This window comes from Anastrepha ludens, chromosome 5 (assembly GCF_028408465.1).
Source record: "Anastrepha ludens isolate Willacy chromosome 5, idAnaLude1.1, whole genome shotgun sequence".
Taxonomy (NCBI): domain Eukaryota; kingdom Metazoa; phylum Arthropoda; class Insecta; order Diptera; family Tephritidae; genus Anastrepha; species Anastrepha ludens.
The window spans coordinates 58,327,605-58,346,888 of NC_071501.1; the positions used below are offsets into that span (position 1 = coordinate 58,327,605).

At 34.2% G+C, this 19,284-nt stretch overlaps 1 protein-coding gene across 1 annotated transcript in view; it reads left to right on the plus strand.

The window, feature by feature from the left end:
* Positions 1–19,284, plus strand: part of LOC128864729 (suppressor of Mek1) — a 65,200-nt gene that overhangs the window by 35,582 nt on the left and 10,334 nt on the right. Inside the window, exons 4-5 of the mRNA XM_054104480.1 lie at positions 1,335–1,444; positions 1,507–1,770. Of these exons, the coding sequence (XP_053960455.1) occupies positions 1,335–1,444; positions 1,507–1,770 (374 nt within the window). The remainder of the gene's footprint in view (positions 1–1,334; positions 1,445–1,506; positions 1,771–19,284) is intronic.

The following is a 19,284-nucleotide window of genomic DNA, read 5'->3' on the forward strand; positions in this document are numbered from 1 at the left end:
GTGCTAATAAATCTTGAGCGTTTTTGACGGCCAAATTAAAGAGCGTTCTCTCAATTCATCAACTTCCCGTACTCAAAATTTTAGATCGGCGCGGGAAATAAAATGTATCGCAGGAAATTTAATACTCGTATCATTCAGATATAAAGAACCAAGAGCTTGAATGGGGTGAAGTATGGCCCAGCGTTTGAGTGCCCGTACTTGAAGTGCCTAGCAGTACCAAACACCAAGTGTGTGTTTTCAACGAATTCTACAGTTAACGACTCAAACCTGCAGATCTTTTGCAATGGCGTCGGTTTACAATTTAGCCTTTCTCTCCGCCCGCGTGTACCATGTGAAGCTCGGACATCGCATCTTCCAAGTTGCCTCTATTGCTTGAATAAGCTTGAACAGAACCTCTGTTGCTGGAAATCTTCATCAGAAGTCTTTTAATAGTTAAGAATATGGCAGTTGTTCCACAGATTGCCCTCTACTTAACTTACTCAGCTTACAGTAATTTATCTTTCATATTCTATACTTGTCTTTATTTGACGTTTTAGCTCAGACTTTACTGATCCATATACGTTAGGTTAGGTTAGGTTGTAGCGGCTGTACACTATGGAACACACCCAGGCTTATAGCCCATTGTGAAGCCGCGTTGAGAAGGGAACATGCCCTTATCTGTCCTAAAACCGGTGGTAACTTTTCAATAATTTTAGAAGATTCCTGATTTCTACAGTACTGAGATCTTACAACGCATTACAAAATTGTCTACCTAAGTAGTGAATCTACGTACGGAAGGTGCGAGATTGCCCCTTCCTCTCCCGCTTCTAGTCCGCTTCTGAAGAATGCATTTGTCTGCATGCCCAGCCTCTAGGTGCGTCTCCTTTCTAATGTCCCGATATAATGAAAATCATCGTGCTCATATTATGCTATTTTGGCTCAGCAGAAATTCTGTGCATTTAGCATTGAGAGTTGGCCACAAAATGTGCTCTTAATAAATTTCAAGTCATTACGAAATACAAGAAGGATTCTTTCATTCAGCTTTATCTTTGATATCATCAAATTATACCTCTTCTTTTAGAGCGCATTTAATTTTACATTCCACAAAAAAACCTGCATAGTAACGAGTTATTCTTTCTGAAGCTTTTCTTATGTCTGTTATGCTCAAATTCTTTGGCTTTTGAGATTTGATCTTCTAAACAAACTTTCAAATTGTCCCTGAATGAATTATATAGATAAGTATGAACTATTACCGTGAAGGTCTTTTGTTGTAGTCTGTAAGAAATCATTTAGTTCTAGATTTAGTAAAATAAAAAGTAAAACTAAAAAAGTAATTGCATTCTCATTCTTTTTAGATATTTTCCGACGTCTACGTACCCAGCTGTGGTCGTCAAGCTTGCCCAGTGACGGCGATAGTCTGTCATCGTTTGATTCTTCCAAAGGCAATACTACCTCAACTGTGAAGGTACTAAGTAATATCAATACTTCCGTATTATTTCGTATTAATACATTTTTATGCTACCTAAGATTGTCGATGGTCATAAGGTTGAGGTGAACGAGACCGTGTACGGTGATGGCGATAATCTATTCAAGGTGCGTTTGGTCAACATTCGTCCGATAGATTCGGATGAGTACATTGGGGAAGCGCATGAACCTAATGCAAATCCAGTTACATCAGGCCCAAACAAAAGCGGTTATGATAACGAGTCCAACGAACGTCGTGAGCCTTTGGAAACAAAATCGGATGAAAATGAAATCAGGGGCCACATCGACGAACCTGAGGTAAAATATTAAGAGTCGGTATTGCTTCAGTTATCTCAAACGAATTTAATAATACAATAACACTGTAAAGTTTATTAACCTTTGCAACCATCGTGAAGTTCTAAAACTATCTTACTTCTCTTCTCAACTACATATTATATATACTATACCATGTAGATTTTTTTATGATATACACATCTACATTATTAAAAATATTTTTAGTCGATGCATATGTGTAAAATTTAATATTATATGTATGTATCTATATTATATATCGAATATTACCTACATCTCAAAAAAGCATTTACAAATACAATAATTTTTGAAATGCAATATTTAATGGCTTTTGACAAATACTAACATTTATGCTTGTAATTCCATAAAGTTTTGATGCAACTAATATTTGTATTATAGCATTTGTACCTATATATGAGTAAAAAATGTATGGTTACTTAATAAAAACGTGTTACTTTGTAAAATTTTATAAAACGGAAAGGATTTTCATTAGAATGAATAAAGGTGTTTTTATTGATGCTATTTTTGAACATGTAAATATGCTTATGCTGAATATTAATTTAAGAGTTTATGACTATTCGATAAAACCTTTATTTTGTATATTTTACAAATGTATGGAACCTATTAACATGTACATATCTATACATGGTTAAGCGGAAAATTAAAATAATAAATACGGTTTGGGTATAATTGGGCAAAGGTAAGCTGTACATACTTCTTATTTTTTTTCTTGGTGCTGTGGTTTTTGTAGTCTTTAAATATATTATGGTGAGTATTTCTTAAGATTTTGGTTTATATAAATCAGTGGTGGCTCATTTCCTTTTACTGGAAAGTAATGGATTATTCATGTTGTAGATATCGGGGGGTCCAAACGATTTTTTACCGATTGAGAATCAGTCAGTGTGAAGACTTAATTTGTTTTAACAGAAAAAGTGATAAAATTGAAAAAAAATGTTTACGATGTTTTCGAATCATCAACGTCCGTACATCTATACATTTATGTAAATTAGTAGGTACGAGGGTTGTCTTTTATTCTTTGCGTTCAATAATGAAATGGCTTCATTGTTTTTCTAAATATTCTCTCTTAAAATATTCTTTTTCGCTTGAAATACTTTGGCCACTCTGAAGTGGATAATCTCCAAAACGAGATGTTTAAAGGCTTCATCAGCTTCTTCAGGTGTTGAGAATCGTGGCAAATTAAGACTGTTAGGCGGATGACACATTAATTCGATATTGTCAGTTCTTAAAGACTTTCTAGTGCGCATCGATACTCGTACTCGTCGTCGGCAATCCGCTTTAATTAATTCTTCGAAAACTTCCGGCAAACAAATGATTGTGAACTACTCAATATAGACTATTCTAAATTAAGTTGAGATTTTTCCATAAAACGGACGACCATTTGCTTGTCTTGGAATACCCATACTGTTGAGTGCTGTTTGGTTTCTGGCTGATATGCATAGCTCAAAAATTGGCCACCTGTCACTTCGGCTGAATTTCTTCATTATTTCTTTACACCAATCGACACGAGTCCTTTTTGGCTATATTTAAATTATGGAGTAGCCAATGGGAATAAATCTTCTTGACAAAAAAATGTTTATGCAATACTGAATGAACTTTTGCTGGTCCAACTAATTCTCAACAACCGTTTTGAACTTGCCGGCCACGTTGGTGTTCAAAGTAAGTTGATCCATGCGCTCCGGTCTCTATAGTTCACTCCGAAAATCATAATAAATCTTCCAAGTTAATTACATCTTCTGGACAAGACATATTTTTTAACTCACTGATTTATGCTAAAAAATACTAGTCTTTTCGATAAAAATATCGAAATGCAGCTCATCACACGCAGTGTTGCAAAGACGCAAAATATAAAAGGCAACTCTCGTAACAAAAAATGTATTCTAAAATAACACTAGTCTACAAGGAAAAGTATCAGAAATAATTTAAACTAATATCTGCTTCTCTGTCCATGCAAAATTCGGATTGATAACTAAAATTAATTTATTAGTTTGAGTTTTCGAGATATCCTAACTTAAAAGTGCAAAAAACTCCATTTTTGCCCATATTTGAGGTTATGTAGCCTTGCAGATGTTTTCTTTCACCAAAATTAAAGGATGGCATCTTTAAACACAATCCTTCTTTTTTCAAATGGCGTTTTGTTTGCTCAAATATCATTTTTTTTCGCAGAGATATCGCATTTTGAAATTTTCATGTTTCGAAATTTTCCTACACCTGAAAATCCATTAAGATAACATAGACATGATATATTCGATTACTAATCTGTACTGGCAAACCTCTGTGTATTATGGCGATGAAAAAGTTCACCATAAGAAACTATCTTCCGTTCGCTGTCGGCAGAAAACTGTAGGTCCCTTCATTTGATGTACACCACATGTGCATCTTAATTCAGGTTACTTCAGATTTTTTTTTAATATTTGCAATAGTTTTCATACAAAATTTATTTCATCAGTTTTTTAATAAAAATCAAAGTTCAAAACTTTGTACAATACATATTCACAAAAATTTGACAACTTTCGAAAATTTGTTAACAAAATATACACTTTTATCAGATTCCTTAGAAAACTTTTGGGTGCGCAGTTTGAAGCCTTCCAAGAATCGTGTTAATTTTTGACCTTTTTTTTTGCTTTTGCCTACGACGATGAGAGTTCTCTCCTATATAGGAACTATTTTTCCTAGATATGCCATTAAATGCAAAATGATAAAACTACTTATTGATGAGATCTTTAAAAAATGCTCAAAAACTTCACAAATACATACATGAAAAAACTATTTCGGTTAAAGTAAAAATAATTATTTTTTTTAATCTAAAATCCGTTATCCTTATGAGGAAACAACAATAATCGTTTCTCATTCCCTCGTCCCAGAAACCTTGTTAAGGTTGTCTATCACTGTCAGTTGATTGCTCCAGCTACGACATTCTCCAGGAAGAAATCCAAATACGTAGATGAGAAGTGAGTTTTTACACACATATTTACCGCCGTAGCCGAATGGGTTGGTGCGTGATTACCATTCGGAATTCACAGAGAGGTCGTTGGTTCGAATCTCGGTGAAAGCAAAATTAATAAAAAAAAACATTTTTCTAATAGCGGTCGCCCCTCGGCAGGCAATGGCAAACCTCCGAGTGTATTTCTGCCATGAAAAAGCTCCTCATAAAAATATCTGCCGTTCGGAGTCGGCTTGAAACTGTAGGTCCCTCCATTTGTGGAACAACATCAAGACGCACACCACAAATAGGAGGAGGAGCTCGGCCAATTTATTTTATTTTTATTTACTCCTGCAATAGAAATAAACACATAACGCAGATTTTATACCCGAACAAGAAAAATACGTTTTTCTTACCAATTTTTGAATATTTTTCCAACATGCCTTCAATTACAATACAATTTTCTACAATTACAATTTTGTTACTTTGCGCTTTTCTTAATGGCGAGGAACTCAGTTACAACCATTCGAAAATAATTACATGCAGCCTACTCAATAGGTGTAAAATATTTGTACTTACATAAACTTACAGTCATCGAAAAGGTTTCTGATTTGTTACCCCACAAATATTCTCTTTTTAGTTTTAGTATCCGAAAAGTCCGGGAAAATTTTCTTTAAATATGCAAATTATACGCAGCCTTTCTTTTACCGTTGCCTTTGACAAAGTATTTAATTAATCCAAATTTTATATGGAACGGAGGTAATCTTATGTTTCCTTTTTCGACTTTTTTCTCCAATTGTAACAGAATTTTTTTGGAATCACTTTTTTAATAATGCGGCCGGCTATCTCAGAATCAAAGAGAGAAGGATGAACTTAAGATCCGCACATACTTTCCACTCATGATAGTCATGTTTTTAGCATTTCAACATCTTTTCCACACCCTCACATGTTTCTTCTGTGTTGAGAAAATGAACCATAAGTATAGATGGTGTCTCATTTTCTTTATGCAGCACGGCACTTGCTTCGTGTCGATTTCCTTTTGTGTACCTCACAGAAATAAGTATATGTGCAAGGGTATTTCCAAATGAAAAACTATAAAGAAGTAGGAGAAAGGTTCAACCAATAATTTTAATATATATATTATATTTAGGAAAAATAGGAACAAAAAATTATACAACAAATTCAACTTGACTAAACTTTTTAAATTAAAAAAGAAATTCAAATAACTTCATATGAAATAAGTATATGCGCATTGGCCTTTCTTTACACTTTATTTCAAGATTTCAATAACTTTCGATTTTCCATTTTGAAATACGACATCATTTATACGTTTAGGCATAAAGTCTGCCAAGTTCTGGAATCAAGTCAAGGAATCATCTATCCTATCCCATTCTTCCACTAAAGCACCTTTCAGGTCTTTGATTGTCTCAAACTGCCGATCATTTTTATAAATATGGGTCGACAATATTCCCCAGGGGTCCTCAATTGGGCTTAAATCGGGACTTAGTGCTGGCCAATCCAGAACTGAAGTTTTTCTTAGCGATAGGAAGGCCTTAGTTGGATTGTAGGGCGTTGTCTTGATGGAAAATCCAGTCGTCTCCGTATATGTTTTTCGCAAACTCAATGAGAACATCCTCTAATATTTCAACATAGAATTCTACATTGGTTTTTGTCGGAATAAAACAAATTGGAAACTTTTCACCATGACCGAAAGCGGCAAAAATCATCAAAGACCCGGCAACCATCTGGATCATCTAAGTTAAACTTTTTTCATCCGAAAATACAACGATTCGGAATTCGTTAGTCCAAAATTTATATTTTCCGGCAAATGTTAAACGATACTTAATGTGCGGTGCTAATAGTCTTGGTACCGGCTCCCGTAAACAATATTTAAGTGTTCCGTCCAAAATTTGATGTATTCGTCTATCGGTGACCTTAATACTTAAATGGTGTTTGATTTCGTTGCAAGACATTTTTTTGAGCAGCCAGACGACAAATTTCTGGTTTGCATTTGCTGTCAATGTTAGTTGGCCTGCCGCTTTGTTTGAGTTGACCACATGTTTCTGGATTTTTAAGGAAGTTGCTGACGGTATTCCTATGCCGAGCAGCAATTTCATGAATACTTTTGCCACTTTCGCTTAGCCCTTTAATCAGACCACGCTCTTCATCGGATAAATGCTTTCCACGTGGCATTCTACAGAGTAACCCATCAACAATTCAATTATTCTTTGTTAAAAAGAAGTAATCTATTTTACTTACATTTTTCTTTATGATACCAATGCAAGTAACACAAAATTTTTTGACAATTTGCTCTCTATGCTTGCCAAATCAATACTGATCTCTGATTCCACATACCTATACTTACATATTTCATAGAATTTTGCAACCGAATAGTTAAGTTGAACTGCAAATACAGACTTTGGCATACCAAACAAAAATGTACCGTTACTATCAAGAAAGATATCGGTATAAAAAACTTTGAAATGAAAAGGGGGCTTGTACTCCTTTTAGAATTGTCCATATCGTTAGAATTACCACGTATGATTCTTTTCTTTCTATCATATTCGCCGAACAGAAAGTGAGATTAATTTTTTTGTATCGATCTACATTCATGGTGAAGAGTGATAATTTTTTTCGTCACATGAGCTGTATATCTAATAGGAATTCTTGCTTCTGCGCAAAACTTACATACAGCATTTGCTGTCACCCGATGCATCATATACACTGATACTACCACTTTTTTCATGCAGTCTGTGTGCTAAATATATCAGCTCTTGCAGTTTCTCTCCCTGTATCCCTTCATCATCATTAGAATAAACGTCTTCTTACTTTAGCGACGCTCATTGTGCCACCAGAAACGTCCAAAAAAGAAACTCGGTACGTGAGTGATAGCAGCAATTATAAGGAAGTTAGAACTTGCCCTGAGCTTAAGGACCATATTACTTAGAAAAGTAATTGCAGTTCTCAGAAATTTTATTTTTATACCCCATATTTTATTTTTATAAACTTTTTAATTTTGTGAAATGAAATATTACATATTCAGTAAAGCGTTTCTCCATCTTTGAAAATTCAGCTCAGAAGTGAAAAGATGGGAAAATATTCAGTAACGGTGTTGTTTCCACTTTAAAAGAACTCCAGGAACGATTTTGTTCAGCATCGTCAGTAAAATACTTCAGTCGCCTAAACAAAGTCGGTTATATTTTTATCAACAAATTAAGCCGCCTAATGTACTCGTATATTGTATATTGAATATAGTAATACGATTTTACGAACGATTTACTTAAATTTTCTTAACAGTTTAGGTTTTCGCCCGACTATTTTGACGAATTTATGTACAGAGATAAAGTAAAATCAGCTGGACAACGCTCACCATTACGAGAACATTATTACGAGAAAAAAAAACCATAAGGAACTTAGTGTTTATAGCTTCATAATATATGATTGGCGCAATGGCATTCCTATTATTTTCCTGCCGAACTGGCAGTTTTTCGACATAACTGAGCTCTCTCTTCAATTATAAAATTATTGAAAATTTGCCCACCATATAAAGAAGTAGACATCAAGAAATATTTAAGCCGTAAAAGTTTGGCTCTTACGGTGACTTTTTACTAGTTTTGCTCCACATCATCACGCAGCTTTCAAATTCCACTCTATCAAAAAGGCTACACCACATAAAACTCATTTAAAATTAACGGAAGAGTCAACACTCTCATACCTTTCATCATATTATCCATAATTTATTTATAGTTCTTAGACCGCTTTTTGAATTATTTTGCTATTAAAATGCACAAAAACAAATACATCCAAGTTTTAGCGGCTTATGCCACAAAAAAGGCAATCTTTGGGTTCTGTTTTAATTAACGTTCTAAGTACTTAAAACAAAATTAGAGATCTTGGGATTGTCTTGGACTCATGTTTCACCTTTACTGAACATTTACAAAAAAGCTTCTTTATTTTATTTATTTATTTATTTATTAGAATTAATATATAATACTAAAACTAATACAAGAACGAGTACTAGCTGCCAGGGCCTACAACTCGATTGATAGATAGAACAGTGTGTGTTATTATTAGCAAATCATATTAAATCATAGTAGTTAAGTTACAATCTTTCAAAAAATTATTTAAAGCAGTTTATTGGTGGTAGAAACAGTAGCCAGTAGAGCAGAAGGTTTGGTGGATCCGAAGAGTTTTTTCCTGAAACTTTCTAAGGTACGACAATCGTTTAAAAGATGGTCAGCTGATGCGTTATTATCACAAAATGGACATTGTTGTTGGGTACCTCCTATGAGGAGGTGTTGGTGTGTGAGTTTAGTATGTCCAATTCTGAGTCTGGCGAACTGGCTTGATAAATATCGAGGTGTATTGCTTGGGTATAGAGATGGTTTGCGCCTGTCGTTGAATTCAGTATACCGATACCTAAACGTATACCATTCTGCAAGCTTAATCGAGTCAATATGTTTTTTATATGCCTATGTAAATCATTCTCTGAAAAAACTGGAAACAGTGAGCTCGTTGCTGGCATAAGTCGAGCTGTTTCGTCGGCTCGCTCTTTGCCTCGGATGCCTTTATGGCGTGGTACCCACATAATGTTGATCTTTTTAAGTTCTTTTTGTCAACCAATTTGCTACCACTATAAATGTTTTGTATGGCTTTAATAGACGACATGCTATCCGTACAAATGAGGAATTTTCCTTTATTACTCTGCGCGAAATCTGCTGCTTTGTATATGGCCATTGCTTCCGCTGTGAACACCGAGCAGTGTTTAGATAACTGGCCTCCAGAAATGAGCAATCCTTGTTGATTAACTACAGCGAACGTGGTGTTAGTGCTGGTTTTTGATCCATCCGTATATAAAAAATTCCAATTGTTGTTCCGGTAGTTTCTTTCCTGTTCTGCGAAGAGTTGTTGATAGGTAAGCTTCTTCATAATTTTTTTATTAGGTCGAAATTGGAACAGACCTCAATAATCTGCAATTCGTATTATGGACCCCTTTCTAGGAGAATAGAACGCATTCAAAAGAGCTTTATAAAATTGGCTCTCGAATGAAATTTGACATACCAATTCGAAAACCAAAAACATTTCTTAAAAAAGGCGATTCACATTTGAATATTGTATATATTTTAGCAGCTGCCAAACTTAAAACATTCAGTAAGGTTTGTCATTTTATTAAGCATCATTTCGCGCTTGGCGAATGTACGGAAATTGTTAAAAAATATTATCGAAATTTGGCCAAAGTCATATTTTCGAGCTAATTTTTGGCTCAACTGCTATTTCAAAAAGCAAAATTGTCAAGCATCCTATCAACAAAGATTGACAGTGGGGTTTATGGAGTTTATCGTTACCATCAATAGTAAGCGGCATAAATTTATGTTAATCGGCAATCTGTAGCGACTCAACGCTCGAAGTTCTGAAGTTATGAGAGAGATATTTGACGACTTGGCCATGTATAGCGACGTTCATCAATCGGCTTGCGCTCTCATGTGACTTGTCATTTTCGATTATTTTCTCTTCTAAGTTAACCACTTTCGACAAGTTCGAGGCCAACATTTGGACAGAGCCATCTTATACAAAAAAGTATAATTCTGCTGACATTTTTCAGCATGAATAAAAAAGCACAAGAGGTTGATCTAGTGGTAATCGGGCTTTATAAGGTATGCTTGTAACACACAACAATTCGACTGCTATTTTTGGCAGTTTTGGCGAAAATTTTGTCTATTTAGAATTCAGTGTAAGCGCTAACCTAGAATGAAATAAAAGCTTTTAACGACACTTCCTATGGTAAACAGGGCAAGCTATTTTACTTCAGTATGCCTGCCCTTTATAAGACGCAATGACATGGATGACATCAAACAAAGAACAGAGTATAATTAGTATATATATATTATATATGTATATATGTATTAGGATGAGAAAATTTGCGAAATTAAAAATAAAGCTATGGTAAAAAAATTATCTTTACTAAAAAACATTATTTTGAATTATAATATTCATATATGTATGTGCATATGTTTACCTAACTTTTCCAGGAACAATAAAAGGAGTTGGTTGAATTATTTTCAATTTATTACCATTTGCAGTGAAAAGAAGCAAATTGTTTCAATATATCCGCTGCTGTATATTTCTTGTGCGTTATTTTCAGAAGGTTAATATTTATGGCTATAAATATAAAATGTTCATTCGCGCAGACACAAGTACATTCCCACATACAAGTTCATAGCTTCATGCACATGCATGCATACATACTTATACAGCAAGGGGTAGGTGTCAATCTGTATAGGTAGATAAAAAGATAACACACCACACGGCGCCTACTATGTGCAGTATACGCTGTGAAAAATGACAAGTGAGTGAGTTTTATGCAGTGAGGACAAATAAATTTCGTTCAAATTTGCGAGAAGGTTAACAAATGGAAAAAGCAAAGCTTGTTTGAAATTTGAAAAATATTCTAACAAAATATGACAAATCGCGATAAAAAGTGCGGAATGTTATTTTTTCAGAGATTTTACTGCAAAAGGCATTTGCTGCTACTTCGAATTAAAATTTGTTAATTTCCACAGTGATTTATTCATGCAAAATGAGTAATTTTGAAAAGGATTCAGATTTCATCCGAGACCTCGCGTGACATATTACGTCTATTATTTTATGGCATTAATTGTGAAATTATTTTCAATCAAAATAGACAATTTGCTGAATTTGTAGTTAAATTAATGCAAAACGCCCATTACATTAATATAATATAGGTACGCATACACATACCCTTGTATTCATGCTGATTGGAATACTAAAGCAAATGTTTAAATCCAAATAAGGTGAAAGACAGGTGAAAGAATTCTAAAATATTTGCGTAATTAACAAACTTCGCCGCAGTAATTTCAAATATGCGGTGAAAAATTTAGAATTTCATTATATTTGTTGGCTTCACATATATCAATGGCTGCGAATTTTTCTGCTTTAATGAGTGTCATTCATGCTTCACACAATAATTGCTCATTTGCATATATTTTCATTTGATAATTTAATAATTCAGGGAATGGAACAATTGCTGCCGCTATTTTCGACCTTTTAATTGCTGTCAATTCTTTATTTAATTTAATTTTTTCATATATATTGCACATAGAACCAGAAGAAAAAAGCAATAATTAATGTTTAATACGTCATTTGTAATTGCATTAAAAATTAAAGCGCTTCATTATAATATTTTTATTACTGTAGTACGTGATTATAATTCTGTAGTCAGCGATATGCGTAATGTACTCGTACTCGTGTATGTGAATGCATAAATACGGGTATGGGGTATTTACATAAGTATGTATGTAGGCACCTCTTTTGACAGACATTCAAAACTCAGCTATATTTGGGATATACTTAAAAAATTAATACCTATTTGAATTGCTGGTAGCAAAAGCACGTTTTTATGGGTTTTTTTTACCTCCCACTTTTCTCAAAACCATGACGTGGTGGCCAGAATCGTGTTCGCGCACAAAATTACATCGAAAAGCAGACCCATTTAAAAAAGCGAAGCCTGTGTTAGTAATTAGTTGTTACTCTTGCTAATAAATAAATAAGTAAATACAAATTTAGGAAGATTTATACTTCTTCGTTTGTATATATTTGGAAAATTTGCACTATTTTATTCGAATCAAACTACGACTTCTGCGCACGCTTATTGCGGTTCCATCCGGCATATTTTGCGAAAAAAACACCTTTCTTTATGTAAGTTAATGTTTAAACTTGGTATTTGTTGTTGTTTTTACAACTTCATACGTACATAACTATATGACAAAATATGTGAGTAATATAATTTCGTGTTAATGGCCACGACGTAGCCGTTAGAGGTGGTGGCACTGGCCACTTTTGAATGATGGGCATTGACAGTGAGCGTGGCCTCTTACGCTTCGAAGAAATAGGAGACTTCTGATGCTAAAAGCTTGAACTCGAGTTTATTCGATTCCAAAAATGAATAGCCTGTCAAAATTGAATTTTATTAAAATATTCCTTCCTTCTTCCTTACTTATTTGGTCATATAAATACCAATTTTTAGCTGGTTTATTAATATTTTGGTAAGTGGGTATGTTATAATCAATCAGTCAATACCCTGCGCTTAACAACAAATAGAGATACCGAAAACTGATAAGATATCTCTAAGTGCAGTCCTTTTTAATAGATGTCCCATTATTACCTGACTCTTTTGATAACTCCTCTAAAACTGCTGAGGAGTCTTGTTTACCAGCATTGCTTAGATTGCACTCTTTAGCAACAGAAATTTCTTCAGGGCTAGGTATCTCTAAAATACCTTTAATTTTCATTTTTGAGTTCTACCAATAGGAATTTGGAAAAGTTCTGCCGGTCTCTCTGGTTTAACTAAAATGGATGATGGAATATTTTGTAAAATAGTTACAGGCAAATTTATACTCCAATTAACTTAGTCATATTATATTATGTTGAGACGAATCATAAACATTCACGAAGTTGCCAAAATATACTAGTTGGTGTTGATGGATGTGTTTCTGTATGAAACTTCGTACAATATCAAAGAGATGTGAGAGAGATTTCAGGGATTTTAAGTTCATTAGCTGACATCTAGCCCTGTAAGCAGGGATCGGTTCAACGAAATGTAAAGAGCGTATGCCATATCGAATAAACGTTTTTTGTATACGGTCAAGTCTCATTATATGGAAGTCAAAGGATGGTGAACAAGAGTTTCAAGATGTAAGGGTCACTAAAATGTTATCTGAATCGGCTATTAAAAACAAGTATAGAATATGACTTTGTAATAGTGCTGTTTATGTGCCTTTGAAATAGGAATTTAGAGTTAAAATACTACCGAATTCGCAAATTTCATCCACTGAGCTTAGCCGAGAACATCCAATGTAGTACAAAGCAGGCAAAAGGAAAGGAACTTTAGCGAATGAAACATATAAATGCTTTTTATTATTTAAGTGTAATTTGGATTTTTACACCAGATAGCAAAGTTATAAAAATCCGATTGGAGCTTAACAGAACCTAAGCTTACCAGTCGTACGCTTTCAAGACATTAGTATATAAAATAAATGTACGGCCTAATTTTGTACACTTCACAAATTCACGGAAAGTAATCAAATAATCAAGATTTTTATCAAGTTGAAAGCTTTTTCGCATTCTGGGCTATTTCAAGGCTTATCAAGGCTGTTTCAAGAGTCTAGGAAAAATTATATTTTTTTAGTCAATTTAAAGAATTTTTTAAATTTCATTTTACTAGTTAACGTACACAATTTAGTAGAATTCTGAAATGTCTGAAGAGGCTTTGAAGATTAAATTTGAATCATTATAAAATGTATTTATTTGTCAAAGAAATTTAACATCTTGAAGATTTGTCAGGAAAAAAGCTTTTTATTTTTGACAGAGAATAATCAATATTGGAAAATAAGCAAGATAATGAGTTTTTCAAGTGCACAGAATTGGGCTGTTGGGGTACTTAAAACAGTTGTAATATATATAACATCAAGACGCACGCTCGGCACGCAGGAGCCCGGCCTAGCCCAAAGACGAAATAAGTGCCAACTAAGGGGGCCTAAATTGCTTACCTGGAGAATGCCGAAACGCGCAATGAATGGGCTAGAAAAAGCATTATCCACCATCACTACTAGCAATCAAGATAGGAAAATGAACTTCCGAACTAGCTACTTAGTCCTGCCATAAGTTCTGATACAAGTTAAGTCCGGTATAGATATGAAATTATAATACTTTTTTTAGCTTGAGCTTAGTTTCATTTAATCATGTAAATATTAAAGAAAAAATTTCAAATTTTCATTCGAAACAATCACCATTTGCTTTTACACAAGCCTTCAAATGATTAGGCCATTCAGTTCTTGCAGCACTCACGGTTTCCATGGATATTGGCACCGAACCGAAGGCTGTTTGAGGCTCTCCAAATTTCTGTGAGGTCTTCGACAGGCCATGTGCTCCAATTCTGACCACAAACTGTAGTCCAATGGATTCAGATCTGGACTTCTGTGGCTATGAACCCAGGAATAATGTTTTTATCCACTGTTGAATGGTTTTTGCCTTATGGCCTGGAACGGAATCTTGCTGGAAGGTCCAACGCTCTCCATTGTAGAGAGTATTGCTCAACTGCTTCAGCACGCTTTTTAAGACATTCTCTTGAAACACTTTTGCCCCGATCTTAATCTCTTTTTCCCAGAAATGAAGAGATGTAACGCTTTTACAGGACACTCCCCACCAAACTCTTACGGAGGCTGGATGGTGGCCTCTTGGAATAACATTTTTTTACGTTTTTAGAAGTTTTGGTATAGATTTTGTAGTTTTGCTTATTAAAAACTCCTTCTACAGTGTAGATTTTCTTATCTGTGAAAAGAATATTTTCATAACCGTTGTCGAGCCTAATTTTCTTCTAGCACATTGTCAAAAGATGACCAGTTGAGCGACGGAAGGCTTTCATGTGAAAATCATCTCTAATTAGTCTTGACATGGATGTGGTCGATACATTTATTTTTCTATGATTTTTAATTTTATATGATTTTCTGGTTCCTAAGTGGATATCTGCGAATTCTTTCTTCAACGGCTTTTATAGCTGCATTGGTTCGAACCACGCGAGGACGACCAGTTCTTTTTCTGTCTGTCAATTCAGTCGTTTGGGAAAAACGATTGATCGTGCGGTAATGAAACATTCTCCAAATTTTTGTTTTTCAGCAATTCGTAACTTGCACTTTTACCACACTTTTGTAATGCAATCACTGCAATGCGATTTTCCTCAGGTCCACATGCGAAATTTGCCACGAAACTGAGTATAATTTATTAGCAAAAATAACCGAATTCTTTTCTGCGAATTTATTTTTGTCGCATGCATTCTAAAAGATGTCACATAATTTATGGCAAGACTAAGTAGTTTAGATACTAAAATTTAATGACTAACTTTGTTTAATGTTTAGGAAAAATCAGTATAAACTGCATCCAGTTGATCTTGATTATTAAAAGTAGGCAAACAAAATATTGAGAAAACCGCGAGATTTGTTACTGTAAAGCCATGCTGCTCAACTGCTTTTGTTTAACAGTGGGTTCAAACAATCAATAGAAACAGTTGACAACTCTGGTTGCCACTTTTGAAAATAGACTTAATAGAGGCGACCTTTCAAGCACCAACAAATACACCACACTCAAGTGAAAGGTAATAAAAGCGGGTACGAAACTGCAGAAATTTTTTTAAAGATGAGAAGATAAACCATCTACTTCCATTTGGGATGAGGACTTTATATGCAAAATACCAAAATATCAACAATACTTCTATACTCATTAACTAGATTCGAATTAAGTTCAAAGATAGTTCATTATAAAAAATATTCGAGGGGATAGCTGAGAACGCTTTCTTCGAACTAACGAACGCCAAAACTCCACGGCGGGCGCTTGCTACTATTTTTTAGTTTTGTTCTTTAAATAGAAAAGGTCTGACCTATGGGATTGACTAGTAAGTTAAAACAGACCTGGTGTTCACCAATGAGTATCTTAGCCCATTGCTGATCAACGGTGCTCATTTGAGCCATTGCTTTTTACGCCAGTTCGAACTCCAAATACTAGTAAACAGCAGTAACAGTAAAGAAGAAGCATTTGGGGCTTAAAGCCCGCTTCGAATGCTTTATTATTGTGGGGAAACAATATTCGTGCATCATCCTTTACAACATAATGGCAATAGCGATGGTGATAGCTGGGTGGCGAAGTGATAGAGTTAGATAAAACTGCCCTAGAAGACACCGATTCGGCGATGAATTTCACTATTTGAAGAAGAGAGAACAAGGGGGAAAGAAATGTTGACCTTTTAATGACAGCAAACATTTTAGATCAAAGTTTCACAAACTTTGTCCAAAATTCAAAATATTCATGAGAAATTCTTCTATTCAAACGTTAATCGTAAAAAAAAAATACTACAAATCAACTGGAATTTTCAAGAGCCTCAAACTTGCACTTTGTTACACTAGAATTAAAAGAGCTGTAACTAGAGAAAAATTCAAATTGCGATTAAAAAGCTTAAAGTATGTTTGCTTTTGTTATAGTATGAACGAAAGCCAAAATTTGTTGACTCACTGTAAATGTTTCTTTTTAAAGTGTGAATTATATTTTTGTAAAAAAATACCAAAAACAGGCAAAAGTTAACGTCAAGAGCATTGAACGCATTACAAGGGAATAGTTGGGCTATTCTTTCAGGCATTCACTTTGAATTAAATACTAAAAAACTGTTTACAACTTTTGGAGCACAAACCTACGTAAAAGCCAGCCACATAGCACATTACACATTTCATTTTTAAGGTGCAAATATTACCTCTTGGTAAATCAAGGCATGATTCACATTTTATTTATTTACTCTTTATTTAAAAAACGATAAAAAATCTGACTCTTGTAAAAAAGTAAACGTACAGAAAGAAAAAAAAATAACTTTTTTAAATAATCTCTAAAATCGAATATTTCGAAAGTGGTTAAGTTTTTTACATGATGAAATGTCTAGAAACTACCTATATATGTTAATAATGTCCTTAAGTATCTCGGACAACATTTCCGTTAAGTCTATTTACGTTCCATAAATAGACAAACTAAAACAAGTTCGAAAAAGGCATATGGACACATTTTTAAAATGAAATATTTTCACGAAACGTTAAAGGGCGGAGGATATAGTGCTTTTTCCTGGCAAAAGAGGTTTTAAAATACTACAAACTCTAAAAAAAAAAAATGTGGTGGTTCTAGGAGGATTTTTTCTTCCCAAATGGTTTTAGCACCTTCAAACACGGATTTAATTATTATTTAAAAAAAGTATTTTTATGAAACATATATTTTTGGGTTCATTACAATTATCTTTATAAAAGTGAGGCACACTCTTCAAATTCGCTTAGGGCTTGCAGCCGTGGCAACCCTTTGGTGCATTTTTAAACTACGCGCTCGTGTACGCAATTGTCTTTTTCACATTCCAAGTATCTATGCATAATCATGGCAACATTAAACAATGATATTTGTATTTATTTATAGTATTTCCTGAATACTTATAAGCTTATAAACACTGACTATACATCAGAGGGGCCATAGCGTTTATGAAAATAATGAAATCGAAAGTTTTCGCGCTAAATAATGTAAGATTGGGGATTGAAACAAAATTGATTTTCTTAGAAAGCCTTCGGCCGATTCCGAAGGGCTCTGGGTTGAGACTAAGTTTGTGCACAGGCGAAAATGACTGGAAAGACTTGAGCCTTATTTTTTGAGTTTCCGCATTTTACGACAACGAAGCCTTTCAACTACCTTCTCACAGAAGTTTGAAATCGATTGCAAACACATGAGACAGCAAAACTTTACAGATGTATGAAATACGGCAAAAATACAATGTAATACAAATAATACTTTTTTACTACACTTGTATATTCGTAGCGTTTAAACAACTTTGGTGATTAATTTTAACAATTTTCATGATTCCACGAATCTTTAATGAGAAATGTGTGAAACATACCTGAGATATTCCATTCACCTGGACACTCATATGTCAGGTGTATGTAGATAAAATGCATACATACGTGTTTAAGTATGTGCATACATATGAACAAGGTGATTCAATAAGACAGCAGATTTTCTTTTGTAAATAAAGCACAACTAAATTTGGCTAAATAATTTTGTTTTTACTCCATCATGTTTTTTTTCTATAGCATCCAATATTCGTTAGATGTCTACCGAACCTCGTGAATGCAACATTGGAAGATCATTTCAAAATTTTCCACGACTTTTTGGTACAGCTCTGCCAGTACATTATATTATTTCGTTCTTCAGCTGTGGAGTCATCTCGGACTTATTGGCGTAGACCATACTTTTCACGTAACCTTTGAGGAAGAAGTCCAATGGAGTCAAATCGAAAGACCTAAGCGTTGATCTTTTTTTTCGTGAGATACTGTGTCCATGGAATTTCGTTTGCAATGTAGTCATTGTTTTATGAGCTGTGTGTTAAGTGAAGCCGTTTAGATTAAGGCCATGCCATCTAATATAGGCCGTAAAAAGTTTGTTATCATGCCACAATTATGCTAATCGTATACAGTAGGAGTGTTACTGGCAAACTTGAGGATTTTCGATGCCTCAAATATAGAAATAGTTTTCCTTAGCCTATCTGCTGCTGTTTGAAAATACGCCTGTTATGTTGACCGAAAAAATCACGGAATGCGCGAAATGCATTTCTTGCTGAAGGACCGTCTTGATAGACCGTTGGGATAACTTTTCCGCGCGGTTCAACTGACTAAGTTTGCCAAAGACTGTGGCACCAATTAGCTAAACCAGAACATAAAAATAACTTTCTATATCACAAATAATTGCTGCCCTTGCAGGTCTGCAAAAATTTAATCGATGTTGTTCCGGGTTATTTCCAAAATATTTTTTAATTTTCTTTATCTAACGTTTGCTACTTTTAAATATATTACCTTTTAAAGGGGCGTAGCCATAAGCAATAAACTATCTATCTTATTTCCTTTTTCAACGTCCGTATACTAAAAGTATTAAAAAGAAGAAAAAAACTAATTAATATATAACACTAAAAACTTTTCCAGCAAATGGTATTATTTTTTCTTGTATTT